The 14,104-nt window shown below is 44.4% G+C and overlaps 1 protein-coding gene across 2 annotated transcripts in view; it reads right to left on the reverse strand.

Moving 5' to 3' along the window:
• The window catches only part of LOC131686134 (uncharacterized), an 82,200-nt gene extending 71,689 nt beyond the window's left edge, over positions 1-10,511 (reverse strand). The window contains exons 1-3 of one of the 2 annotated variants that reach the window (XM_058970302.1): positions 9,181-10,511; positions 9,039-9,107; positions 8,923-8,985 (exon numbers count right to left, since the gene is read on the reverse strand). In XM_058970302.1, coding sequence (XP_058826285.1) covers positions 9,439-10,509 — 1,071 coding nt within the window. In that variant the 5' untranslated portion in view covers positions 10,510-10,511 and the 3' untranslated portion in view covers positions 8,923-8,985; positions 9,039-9,107; positions 9,181-9,438. Of the gene's footprint in view, positions 1-8,922; positions 8,986-9,038; positions 9,108-9,180 lie in introns of those variants that run through there. The other variant, XM_058970303.1, reaches the window with a different exon arrangement.
• Between the last annotated feature and the right edge of the window lie 3,593 nt (positions 10,512-14,104).

Raw genomic sequence — 14,104 nt, forward strand, 5'->3', positions numbered from 1 at the left:
CTTCAATCGATCGTCCGGGATACTCCGTTCTGCCTTAGTGCACACGCTCTTGCTTCTAGCCGTACCACCATGTATGAAATGAGAACCAGCCCGAACCGAAACGGGCAACGGCATATCAGAAATATCGGAATCGATCGAACAGTGAAGATGCCATGTTTTAAGAGGAAAATATTGCAATTTATTATGTGATTTCATGGAAAACGAGCGCGCAGCGGAAAATTATTTTTGCTGTTGTTTGTTATACATATGAAGATATTTTTTGATTCCGCCCTGAATCCATACCACTTATTCAAGGTTGGTTTGGTATCTCGGTTGTGTTGGCATTTCGCGAAAACGTGCAGTGGCCACGCTGTGGCGGTCGGAGGGCCACGGAAAGGCGAAGCCGGGGCGACAATTGCAATCGAGATAAAAACTTAAATTTAAATAACGTCTGCATGCATGTGCAGCACAGCGAGTCCGGGAGTAGCTATCAGAAGCTTACGGCCAGAGCCCTTCAGAAAACAGCACACACACACTGGTTGCACAGTGGCGATGATGCTTGTATGAAGTACAAAGTAGGCCTTGGAAACTGTCAAATGCGGAAAATATAAGCAAACGTTTAAAACAGTTAAATCTTCGTGCGATACATTCGCAGAGTTCTGCTGTGAAAAAAGGCGAATTAGATTATGAGTGAGTAAGTTCAAACGTGTAAAAAATAATAAAATTAGTTTATTCAGACTTCCCCATAAGGAAGAATTTTTTAATATACTAGTCGTTTAGCTCGCAATCCAAAAGTAAAGTAAAGTAACCAGTGCTTCCTTGCCTACTTCCCGAGATTCCCTCGAGACCAGCCATTTGTTTAAGCGTTCAAGCAAGATGAGTGACCCCATGGATTTTGTATCCAAGACAATTCAGTTACTGATCAGATGAATTCGAAACGAAAAATCCAACTTTATTGAATTAAGGTAGGTATTGTGCCCTCCTCATTTAAATTTGATTAAACTATGTTTTTACTTCTGTACTTCACTTTTTTTCTTCTTTACTTCCTTACCCATTTACTTGTTAACATTTTTACACAAATAAATCACAGCTCAATTATTACAGGTTTTGACCAAAATGGTATTCTATTTGGTACCAATGTGGATCGTTTCGGACACGAAGTTAGATTGAAGAATTATGTATCCAGTGCTTTATATAGGCGACGGACAGGAGGTAAAAAATGAACAAAATTTATTAAATTAGTATTCGAATAACTAATTACTCCCTCCTTCTTTATGTTCCGCATGGCTCGAGGATTCGAACCGACAGCTACTGTTTCGGGATTGTAGAGCAATCAGGGAAAAAATCGACGACTTCCAATACTTTTTATTGCAGGATTTTTTTTTTCTCGTGTTCCAAGAACGTAACACAGAAACACCATTTCATGCAGACAAAAAAAAACAAATTATGATATTACTTTCTTCGTGACATTGGAACAATCTTTCCATCGGCTTCCTTGGACATAGCCTTTGACTAATGTGCCATCGAATAAAACCATTTTAATGCTAATGACGTTTAATCGATTAGAAGGATGACCTTATATGTGCCGTAGCTGTATCCTCAACCTATTCAAAGGTCTTGTTCCGAAACAATCAGTTGCAGCAGCGGCGGCGCGGCGTTGTTGGCTGCAATTGTCCAAAGGCGAGCGACCATTCGAATTAACCAGCAACCATATACCAGACAACAGCAGCAGCAGCAGCAGTAGTAGTAGCGGATGTCGCATTCGTTATCTTATAAAGATGTTCCGTACGTTTTCTGCACCGAGACCGACTTTAGCAAGTACCTTTTATTATTACTGCGCCAGAGCGCAACTTTACATTGCCCCCAGGGGCTTCCGACTGCCCTCTCTGAATGGATAATACCCATACCAACTGCTTATTTCCCTCCCTCTACTACCGGATGGATGGGCGAACTTTCACAGCCTCGCAAGCATTGTGCTACCCATGCGGAGAATCCAACTGAACATCTTTTGTCTTTGACTGCTGTTTCCTCCCTCGCTATTTATCCCAATCTCACGCTGGCTACCAGCGTGCAAGTGGCCGTTAGTGCGATGGATAGGGGAAAGGAAAAATGTACAATGGAGAAAAAATAATAAGTAATTGTAACAAATAAGAATGTATATAGACGTACAAGTGAACCTGCACATAAATAAAAATAATAATATAAATATATGTGATAAGCCACAATAATAAAGCAGTAATGTGTATGAAAGCCGAGTTCGAAGAATGGCGAAAGATGAGAAAGAAAGATGTGGAAAAAAAGCTTGAATAATAAGAAAATATTTCGCCTGCAGCAATTGGGAAACAGAAAACGGTTCTCAGGCAAAATGGTTGCGGAAAGAAAAAACGAAACATTTTCAAAAGCAACATAACTTTTCAATAAGTGAAGGGTTGTGTTGTAATAATTTATTTCCGAAAAAAAATAACAAACTTTTCCCCAACCATCGACATGTAAAGGGTAAAGTGACCACAAAGTCGTAATAAGAATACTTTGGAATCGGAACATGACCCAAACAAAGTTTTCGGAATCAAATGCCAATCGTAAGAGGTTGACCGGGTGAAATATCGGGTGGATTGGAGTGGGATCCCCACAGATGCGCCAATGAAGGCCGGCCGATAGCATGGCAAGCAATGAAAGAAGGGACAGAAACAGAGCACAGAGGAAAGAATAAAAAAAAGGCTCATATTCGTGGTACAACAACAGCATAAGCAGCCAGGATCATCGGCGGCTCCGTCTCGGAGGAGCCACTGAATCAGGCAAACAGAAACGGCATGCCAGTATGGACATGCGAAAAATTCACGACCATTTACAACGAGAGCAAAGTGGAAGACGGTAGCGACAACGCCAATGCAAATATTATAACAAAACAAATCGCTGATATTTACAAACGAAGACCAATTGAGCAGCTTTCCCCGCCCGATTTGCGAACGGGCGAGGGCTTTAGTGACTTTATCGGGAAGGATAGGTTGTTTTAACGCGACCCAAGTTGAATATTGGAAGCGAGAAATTGTCCATGGTCACCATGGTGTTTGGAATGGTTCCGAAAAAATCATAATTTTATATTACATCATAAATCAATAATTATTATAATTATGATTCTCAAGACATTTATGTAAAGTCAAGATGTAATTTGAGGGGAAACTACGGAAGAACCAAAAAGAGTTGGAAATAAAGTTGCTGGGACGGAAAACTAGATTTACGAGAATGATCAATTTTCAACGTTGCACTTTGCAACGTTGACTTGCATTCCGTTTAGATCACACCATTGTAATCTTGTTGAAGAGCACAGTAATCGAGCGGATTTTTGATGATACGGAAAAGCATCAAATCGTCTGCGTATGGTAATTCACTAGAGCCAATCGTGTTACAAATGTTAACGAATAATATGAATATCAAGGGTCCATGATGGCTTCCTTGAGGGACACCAGATGGAATCTCGAACAGGCTGGAGTGAAAGGTATCTACTTTTACAAAAGCTGATCGATCGACCTGATAAGAGTGTGTCCATTCAGAATCCAAAGCCTATACTGCCTATCCACCTGAAAGTGTTTTTCTAACTTTTTTCTCAATTCAGCAACAAACATCATTACGTTGGAGGTTTTCGAAAGGTTTTTTCACAAACCACGCTGATAGTCGGAAATAATCGGACGAACGGCACTGTACAGTACCTCATGCACCATTTTCTCGAAAACCTTTGGTATGTAGCTTAAAATTAGGATCGGGAGATAACTCTCAACATTGTGGATACATACTTGTAAACTGGCGTGATAGAAACCAATTTCCACGCTGTAGAAAAACAACCGGAAACATGAGACTGGTTGAAGATTATTACAATCGGAGCGGTCAATGCAGCTGCATATTTCCTATCAAACGACGGAGGCAAACACGAGCTTTTGACGGATCAATTGACAATAGCGCCTTTGGGACACCCTAAAGAGTGAAGTTCAACCGAGACAGGTGAACATTACGAGTGGCTATTCCATTAAATTGAAAAAATCAGCGAAGAATTCAACGGTTTGCTTAACCGTAGAAGCGTCCTTTGGAATACGATAACAGTGCTTTCGTTTTTGACGTATGACCAAAAAACCGTAGGATCCTGTTTAACATTAGTCTGAACACGGGTAATATAGTCACGAAAAGTAACTTTCCGTTTCGACAGATGAAGTTGTTTGAGACTTTGCAGCAATCGTAGACCTGCATTCGAAAATCGCTTCCTGAGATTGTTGTGGAGTCTACGAAGTATTGGATTCCACCATGGTTGTTTAAGGACATTATGCACGCAAGCCACGACATAGCTCCTACGCCACACATACCCCTCTCCCCTGCCTAACTATGTATCTGACACGAGCAAAAATAAAAATACGTTTTTGTACACACTAACCTGGCCGATGTGCCACGAAACTGTTACTCGAGGAAGCTAGATCATTTTCCTATACAATCAATGCCATCTGTAGCTCTTATTTTGTGCGAAAATATTACCCCTCTTCACATGGGGTTTTTCTTCTTCTCATTGTTATTGCACTTTTTCAAATTCACTTTAATCGCACACCACTGCAATAAACACCCGCGAAACTTTAATCGTTTACTAACAAAACTTCAAATTTTCTACCACTGTGCAGATTACCGAAGGAAAATGTCCGAAAACTCTCATTTGAGCGTTTGAATTTTCACTTCGTATTACATTTTTTCTCAATGTAAACAAGTGAGTCGGTGCCTAGCAACAAGCGTGCGTTCCTGATTTCCACATATCTTCACCTTAACGACGGATCCTTACCATTGGTACAATCTCGTGTATAATAATAGTGTAGAAATTTTCGTAAAATCGAGTAGCTGCGATATTGACAGACCAGTCGGAGAGAAGCGACAACCAAATTGTACTTCCAATAGATATGCTAAGAGCTTTAAATCGATTGAAATCATGATAGAAGACGTATTCTGTGCGGTGTGTGTGTCCGAGTGTCATATTTCAAAACAAAAGCTCTGGAATGAATGTCAATTCTTAAAATATAAGAAGGTCGTTTGAAATGTTCAACACGATCGGTATCACTGACGAACACCAAGTCAAGTAACCTTCCGTTGGAATTGTGAAGATTGAATATCTGAAGGCCGGAACAAATCGATTTTGTGATTGTCAATTCCTAATTGTCGGGGTCAGGAAAGATTCGGTAAATTGTAATCGATTATGCGATTATGTTATTGGCGACTCCAGATAAAGTCTACAACTGTTGAACACAAGCGGCATGCCCAAAAACACTTCCCTATAGACATCCGTGAAGTAAGTAAACAATTCACCTATCGCTTGTTCTTTATTCAGTACACAAACACGTTAGCTCTAACTACCGTGTGAAATGGTGATCACTAATATTTGAAAGGGGATGGTCAGCAAAAGACGAAAATTGATGATTCACGCCATTTTGTAAGCCAAAAGGGCGGTTTCCAGCTACCACAAATCAGTACAAAGTATTAATATGGATATCATTCGAAAGGAGGTGGTCAATAGACGAAAAAAATGATATTTGACGCCATTTGCTAAATCAAGGTGACTGCCTCCTAACTTACAAGCCTCCTTAGAGCCTTGTTGTCTCTTGCTGTATGCAGAAGCCGTCTCCACTCCACTCGGTCTATTGCTGCTTGTCGCCAGCCTAGCAGTCTTTGAAGGGTCCGCCGGTCGTCCTCTATCTGGTCGATCCACCGTGCTCGCTGTGCACCTCGTCTTCTTGTTCCTGTAGGGTCGCCAACAAGAACCATCTTCACCGGGTTGTCGTCCGACATTCTTACGACGTGTTCAGCCAACCGCAAACGTCCTATTTTTGCGGTATGCGCGATGGGTGGTTCTTCCAGCAGCTGATGCCTCACGTTCCGTCTTCCATATGCACGCCACCACAGATGGTCCTCCACGAGCATAGTCCAGGTCTCGTGGCCGTAAAGGACCACCGGTCCAATCAGCGTCGTCTTGTAGATAATCAACTTCGTGCGACGGCGAATTTTGTTCGACCGGAGCATCCTCCGGAGGCCAAAGTAGGTATGATTTCCCGCCAAGATCCGTCTCTGAATTCCTCTGCTGGTATCATTGTTGGCGGTTACCAGTGAGCCCAAATACACGAATTCGTCGACCATCTCAATTTCGTCACCGTCAATCCGAACTCGGGATGGGAGGTTCACATTGTCGTCTCTAGAACCTCTTCCTCTCATGTATTTTGTCTTCGAAACGTTGATGGCAAGTCCAATCCTGCTAGCTTCAGCTTTCAGTCTGATGTACGTTTCCGACATCACCTCAAAGTTCCGTGTCATTCTATCAATGTCGTCGGCGAAGCCAAGAAGCAGGACGGACAGTCTTCCTGAAGATCGTGCCACTCGTGTCTATCCTCGCTCTCATTATTACACCTTCTAACGCAACGTTGAACAGCAGGCACGATAGACCACCGAGGTGACGGCCTCCGGTTACCACAAAACAGTGAAAAACACCATCAATAATGGTGCCATTGTAAAACGGGTAGACAGCAAAAGCCGGAAATTGGTTATTTAAGCCATTTTGAAAACCCAAATGGTGGCTTGCGTTTCCAAAGGAACAATGATACAATGGTCAGAGGAAGACGGAAACTGATGATTGACGCCATTTTGAAAATATTTTCCGGTTTCCACAGAGTAGTGAAAACGATCATCAGTATGGAAGTCATTTGCGAGTGGATGGTCAGCAGATACGGATGTTGACTGATACCATTTTGGAAAGCATGATGGCGGTATCACAAAATATTCAAAATCATCATCAATATGGGTTTTATTTAGAAATGAACGGTCACCCAAGTAGAATTTTTTTTTATTTCAGCAGCTTTTTATTCTAGCCCATGTTCACATGGGCTGTCAATCGCAACTCAAAACTAACGGCAGGGCTTTATTATAATCATAATTTTAATTTTGTTCATAATATTGATTTCATTTATTTTTTCCATTATGTTCATCATTATGTCTGATACTTTTTATTGATTGATGTTAATACTGCATGGTTTTTTGATTTTATTAGTAACGAGCAGCATAGCAAAAGAATTAAATTGAGTATTTCCTCATTGTTCATCTCATTGTACTATTTTCAGTACAGATGTTAGTTATGTCCACTAAATGTTTTGTTTATTATATTTTTATTCTGATCAGTGTCAACACACAGCAAAAGCAAGCCCCACTGCGGACTAATTGTGTTGCTATTGACTTTTCAAAATTTCACGTAAGATCAGCTATTCGGGAATTGGAACATTGGAAGTGCAGATGAAGCTCAATCCAGCAGGAGCAAACACCCTACAACTGCATCATATTTCCCAACCAAGTGCTAATTATATTTAAGGGCATTACCCAAACAGAGTCATTCATTTCGCAGAACAATATGCAGCACAGCGCGCAATGTTGAAATCAGCAAGGGGGAAGTAGATTCCGTCACAGCTAATACTTGGAGGAACTTTTTCTCGGGTGTTTCAAACACTCATACGCACAGTGTTTGAAACACCCGAGAAAAAGACAACAGTGGTTCAAACCAACGTATTAAGGTATTTAATTAATTGGAGTCAAAACTGTCCATATTATCGATTTTACATATTCTACAATCTTTGTGTGTGAAAAAGCGCCATCGTGTGGCAATATAGTTTAAAAAATATGATTAAAGTAGGCTATGAAAAATTAACTTTCGAACCGAGATAACGAAGTGAATATTTTTATAATTTTTGAAGAAGACCTTTTGATTTTTTGGGTTAATAATGTTAGAATGAATTTTTTATCATTACAAAATACGCAGCATTCCTGGAGAGATACAATAGCTGTGAATACTTTGCAAAGAATTATGGCTGATTTTGATTTTAACAGCATTTTTGGTAACGTATACCCGTTGTATGGCATCACGTCCAACGGTATAGGCTGTGTTTTCGATTGGATTCGTTTTTTGACAGTAAAACCCGAATCCAATCGATTCAAAATGGAGTCTCCGCAGTTCCCTTTCTACAGCTTGTGACCACTGTTCAGACAATATAGTAACTGCATAACCGAAAAAATGTGCACAGCATCTCCAAATTAAAAGCCAACCAGCAAGATGCAGATGCAGTAAGGGAACAAGCTAATATTTCCCCGTTGCGAGAAACGATCTCAATTCGCCATAGGAAGTTGCGAGCGCGAAATCGCAAAATCTGTGGAGCCTGTCACGTATAAACGGTGTTTCGATCGAAAATTGGTCAACTTCAACTTCAGCACTTTTTTTTCATTGTGCATTAAAAAACCTGCACACCCTTCACTTTAAAGATATATGTGTGGGGCATCATGCTTAATGTTTGATTTTGATATTTGCTCTTCAGTTATACATGAAAAGTAGCAACATTTTGCTCGCGCATCGCGAAAATCCGAACTATTCGCACGCCAAGTTGGAAAAATTGTTGAATATTGCCAAACCAACTGTCACCAATTTTATTAAGTGTTCGAAAAACATTTATCGCCAGTCAGGAAGACTGAATCAGGGGGAAATCGAAAGCCAGAGGCTACAAAAACTACGAAAAGAGAGCTGTTTCCAGCGGAATCCCAACCTCTCCATCAGAAATATCGTAAGCAAACTGAGAATGTCGTCTACAACCGTATATCGAACTACAAAACGAATCGAACTGTCAACTTACAAGAAGGTGGTGACTCCAAATCGTGACGATAATCATTACAAGAGAACGACGAAACCTACGTCAAGGAAAACTTTAAACAGTTTCCTGGGCAGGAATATTATACGTTGACTAGAAAAGTAAAGGTGGCAGAGAGTTTCACACACATTAAGCTGTCGAAGTTCGAAAAGAAATATCTCGTGTGGCAGGCCATCTGTCACTATTGCTTGAATTTTCAAGATTACACTATTGCTTGAATTTTCAAGATTACCGGAACCATCAACAGGTGTCGAGGTTGTAGGGCGCAGGAAAAGACCGTTTTGATAGCGAACTTTTTAATAGGCTTCAACTAAAATTTAATTTGAAATTAGTGAAAGTTTTGGTACCTTAATTAACACTTACAATTTGGTGGGCTGTTCCTTCCTTGCGCCCTATTTAGCTGTAGCGATTTACAGCTTGAGATTTTCCTGTCTAACAAGTTTATAATAATATAATATAATATATTAATATTATAATATTTTCTTCTCTTTTCAGGTTAACTCACCTCTTTTTTACAGGTACTCCACGACTTCCTTCTCTACTCTCCTATCTTTCACCTTTTCTAATTTAATTGATCTTTACTAATCTTACTATACTTCTCTATCAATGCTTCAATTTTCACCATCAACTTTATTTGCTGCCGTTCGCGCTGAGCTTCAGTAAGGAAAAGGAACTGCCAGAAGCAATGTGGTCTGGTCGCTGACAGTTTGATGACGTTATTCGACTGATGTCAAATGACGACTGTCACCCATTGACGCGACGCTTAACTGTTGCTGCTTTGCTTTGACGCTGACGCGTTGCCTTTGCCAGGCAGTGTTGCTAGCTCGACGGTTTCTGCGTTGACAGTCTCCCCCGGGTGTAGTCCGGAGTCTGCCGGAGCTCCACTCCTCTTGACGTCGAGCAAGGCCAACCGCGACACCGGTCGAACACAGATCTTGTCGCCTATCTTCACGACCGCTCGTCGATGTCTGCCGTCCGCATGCTGCTTCAGGCAAACTATTCGCCCTCGCTCCCAGCCACTCCGTCTCGTCGGCTCCGCGACCATCACCAGGTCGCCTGGTTTCAATGATGGTGTCTCGCTGAACCATTTCGGTTGCCGGCGGATCACCGGCAGATATTCCACCAACCAGCGCCCCCAGAATACATTTAGCTGATGCTGGATCTGCTCCCAGGAATCCCCCAGGATTCGACACCGAACTGATTCGCTGAACTGTTTCGGTCCTTCATCTTCGTAGTTCATTTGCTTCATCCCATTCGAACTTAACAACAGGAAGTGGTTCGGGGTGAGGGCCTCGGTCTCCTCGCTCTCCAATGGCAGATACGTCAGAGGCCTTGAGTTTACGACACTTTCAGCCTCCACGACCAACGTCTGCAACCCCTCGTCGTCAAGCTTCCCCTCGGAATACGCTTCTTTCATTGCAGCTTTAACGGACTGTACTAGGCGTTCCCACGCTCCGCCCATGTGTGGCGCTCCTGGTGGTATGAAGTTCCACTTCGTGTTTGCACTGGTAAACGTTGCGGACAGCCCCTGGCTTATCTGGTGCTGCAGTACTCGATCGGCTCCTTGGAAATTCGTTCCGTTGTCGCTGAAAAACTCGGCAGGTGGCCCGCGCCGTCCAACGAATCGGCGGACGCACGAAATACAGGACTCCGTTGATAGTGTGTAGGCGATTTCTAGGTGTACGGCACGAATCGTTAGGCAGGTGAACAGTGCGACCCATCGCTTTACATTGGATCGTCCCAACTTCACCAGCAATGGTCCGAAATAATCCACCCCTGTGTAGGTGAAAGCTCGCTCGTGATGGGCTAAGCGGGCAGATGGCAGTGGTGCCATTGGAGGAATCATAGGTCTGGTTCGCCGTATTTTGCAGGACGGGCATTCTCTGCCCACTTTCTTGACCACCAATCGAAGCCTCGGGATAGCGTACAATTGTCGAACTTCGTTAACGACCGTTTCAGCATTGCCATGGCGAAAGTTGCGGTGGAATCGATGCACCAGAAGTTCCGTGACGCGATGCCTTCTCGGTAGAATCACGGGATGGCGCACGTTGTAGGCGACGTTCTTAACTGCCGCGATTCGACCCTGTTCACGTAGCAAACCCTTCTCGTCCAGCTTCGGCATCATTTGGTAGATGCAACTGTTTTTCCCGATGACTTCTTGACCGGTCTCATTGGGCGCTTTGTTTGACAGCGCTGCAACTTCGTCCGGGTATTGTTCACGTTGCACCAACTTGAAGATGACTTCTTCAGCAGCCTTCAGCTCCGACTGTTGCAGCTGTCCACTATATCGTGGCTGTTTCTTCGATACATTGTGCAGAAAACGGAGAACGTATGCGGTCGCACGTTGCAACCTGTCCCAGGAAGAGAATCGGTCGAAATCGATCGTTTGTTCAAACGAACTGTGATGTAGTGTCGATACACGCATTTCTTCCACGGTAACCATCACCGGTTCTTTGCGACAGGTCCAATCTGCTTCCAGGAGATTCAGGAAATGCGGTCCTTGGAACCACTTGCTGTCGTGGTTGAAGTACGGTCCACTACCCCATTTCGTTGCTTCGTCCGCTGGATTTGATTTGGAAGGCACCCATCTCCAGTCGCTTACCGAAGTATGCTCAAGTATCTCACCTACTCTACAGGACACGAACTGTCGATAGTTTCGAGGGTCGGCATTAATCCAGGATAGCGCCGTTCTGGAATCGGTCCAGAAAACCGTCTTGGAAACTGGGACGTCGAGGTTTTCCTTCACAAATTTTGACCACCGTACGCCCAGTACACATGCCTGCAGTTCCAGCCTGGGAATAGACCACGGTTTCAGGGGGGCGACCTTTGATTTTGCCGCTACTAAGCTGCACTGTGGTTTACCGTGTTCGTTGAAGGTGCGTAAGTAGATAGCGCACGAATAAGCTACTTCGCTTGCGTCGACAAACACATGCATTTCAACCCTGAGGTAGGTCCTTCTCGTGGCGTTGGGGAAGTAACATCTGGGAATTCGGATCTCTGCGATATGGTTGATCATCTCGATCCACCTCTGCCACTTCGCATAGACTAAATCGCCTACTTGTTCGTCCCAATCCGTGCCTTCGCGCCACAGGTCCTGGATCAAGACCTTTCCGTGGATGATAAACGGCGAGAGTAACCCCAGTGGATCAAACAACGTCATGACGCAACGTAGAATCTGCCTCTTCGTCGGTCGGGTTGCCATGCGAATCAGTGTTTGTACCTCGTCGCTCATTTGAGTAGAGAAACTCAGTTCATCGGATGATGGGCTCCAAAGCATACCGAGCACTCTCTCGGTTGTCGACCCGTCGATCAGGTTCAGTTGCTTCTCAGTTCCATCTGGTACTTCGCCCAGTTGCTCGAGGACCGTGCCGCTATTTGATCGCCAGTTGTGCAATTTGAAGCCTCCTTGGCCGTGAATGCATCGCACGTCGTTTGCTACCTTTGTCGCCTCTTCTACGGATCCGAAACTCGACAGGTAATCGTCAACGTAGTGATCGTGGACGATCGCTTTCGATGCCTCAGGAAACAGTTCAGCGTGCTGTACTGCGTTCCGATTTTTGACGAATTGTGCCGAAGCTGGTGAACAGGTGCTCCCGAAGGTAGCGACATCCATCAAGTAGATCGTAGGTTTCTCCGATGGACAAGCGCGCCACAAGAAGCGCTGGGAATTCTTATCTTCCTCTCGGATACGAATTTGGTGGAACATTTCCTGAATATCCGAGCTGACCGCCACCCCATACTGTCGAAAACGGAATAGCACGGCTGGAAGTGACGAGAGTTGATCCGGACCTTTGAGAAGAGCGCTGTTCAGTGAGACTCCATCGACTTTGGCGGCTGCATCCCAAATAACTCGGACCTTTCCTGGTTTCTTAGGGTTTATTACCGCTCCCACCGGGAGGTACCATACCCTTCTTGGGTCCGCTGCATCTATCTCCGCTTTCGTAGCCCTGTGCGCGTAACCCTTTGCCTCGTATTCGCACATCTGTCGATGGAGGTTCTCTTTTAGCAGCGGATCGCGATCCATTCTGCGTTCGAGACATTCTAGACGACGTACCGCCATCGTGTAGCTGTTCGGGAATTCTACATTGTCTTCTTTCCACAACAAACCCGTTTCGAAACGGTTCTCTACTCGTCGGGTTGTAGTTTCCAGGATGGTTAGCGCTCGTTGTTCTTCCTTAGACATTGGAATGTTTGACGGGCGCACGCCTGCTTCTTCGATGGCAAAAAACTGCTTCACCGTATCGTGAAGTTCTTCGTCGCAATCGCATCTGCTTACGTGGAAATTATAAGCTTCGGTGTCACCGCTTTCTCGCGGGCCGTAGACACACCAGCCCAATCTGGTTCTCGCAGCTATCGGACCGGTACCATCGCTCTCTCTTACTTTAAGTGGTAGCGCAAGTCGTAGGTTGTCGATTCCTATGAGGATCTTAGGCTTTGCGTTATGGTAGCTGCTAACCGGAATCCCCCTAAGGTGCGCGTGTTTTGTCGCTGCTTCTTCCACCTGGAAACTCTGACTCGGCAGATTGAGACATTGAACCGTTCTTGCGTTCACTATCTTGTGCCGTTTGTGCTGTCCTTCACCTGCGAACTCGAAAGTGATGCGTTGCGATCCCTTTTCCATGCGGGAAGTGTTTCCCGTCCAGCGTAGACACAAAGGCTGAGGGCTACCTTTCAGACCCAACGATACAGCCAGATCATGTTCCATTAGTGTCAGATCTGATCCCTCGTCCAAGAATGCAAAGGTATCAATCGAGACGTCGCTTCCATGTAGGATTACGGGAATTATCCGAAACAGCGTCGACGAAGTCAGAAGACGGTGGGTGTGATTCTCCGCCACTAATGCATTCGATGCTGGAGCCTTTGGAGGCCCACGTAGAGAGTGAAGCAGTGGATGATGGCGGAACTGACAACCCTCGATGTCACAACTACTACGAATCCGACACGCCCTGCGTCCATGGCTGAATAGACAATTCTGACAAAGACCTAAAGCTCGGACTCTTCTCCAGCGGTCGTCGACGTGCAACGCTTTAAATGCAATACACTCGCGCACTCGATGACCAGTTTTGCTGCAGTGTGCGCAGTCAAACTGTTTCGCTGCGCCGGTTGGCACATTTATTGACCGTATAGAACTGACTGCTCCTTCCATCGCGTGAGTGTTCACGAACGCTTTGTTCTTCGGACGATCGCGTGGGTTGTTCCTTCTGGACTCAGGTTCGAAGGTTACTACGCTCGACGCGTCCTGCACCACCGACGTCATGTAATCGCCGAAGGTTTTTAAATCGACGACTTGAAAACTACGCTTATATCCTGCCCACATCATCCTTTGATCTGCGGGAAGCTTCGCAACGAGTTCCTGTAGTAGTGAAGGATTCGATAAATGAGCGCGTTCGTTCGCCGCTTCGATGTGGTCGCATAACGCTTGCACCGCC

Source organism: Topomyia yanbarensis, chromosome 2 (assembly GCF_030247195.1).
Source record: "Topomyia yanbarensis strain Yona2022 chromosome 2, ASM3024719v1, whole genome shotgun sequence".
NCBI classification, from domain to species: domain Eukaryota; kingdom Metazoa; phylum Arthropoda; class Insecta; order Diptera; family Culicidae; genus Topomyia; species Topomyia yanbarensis.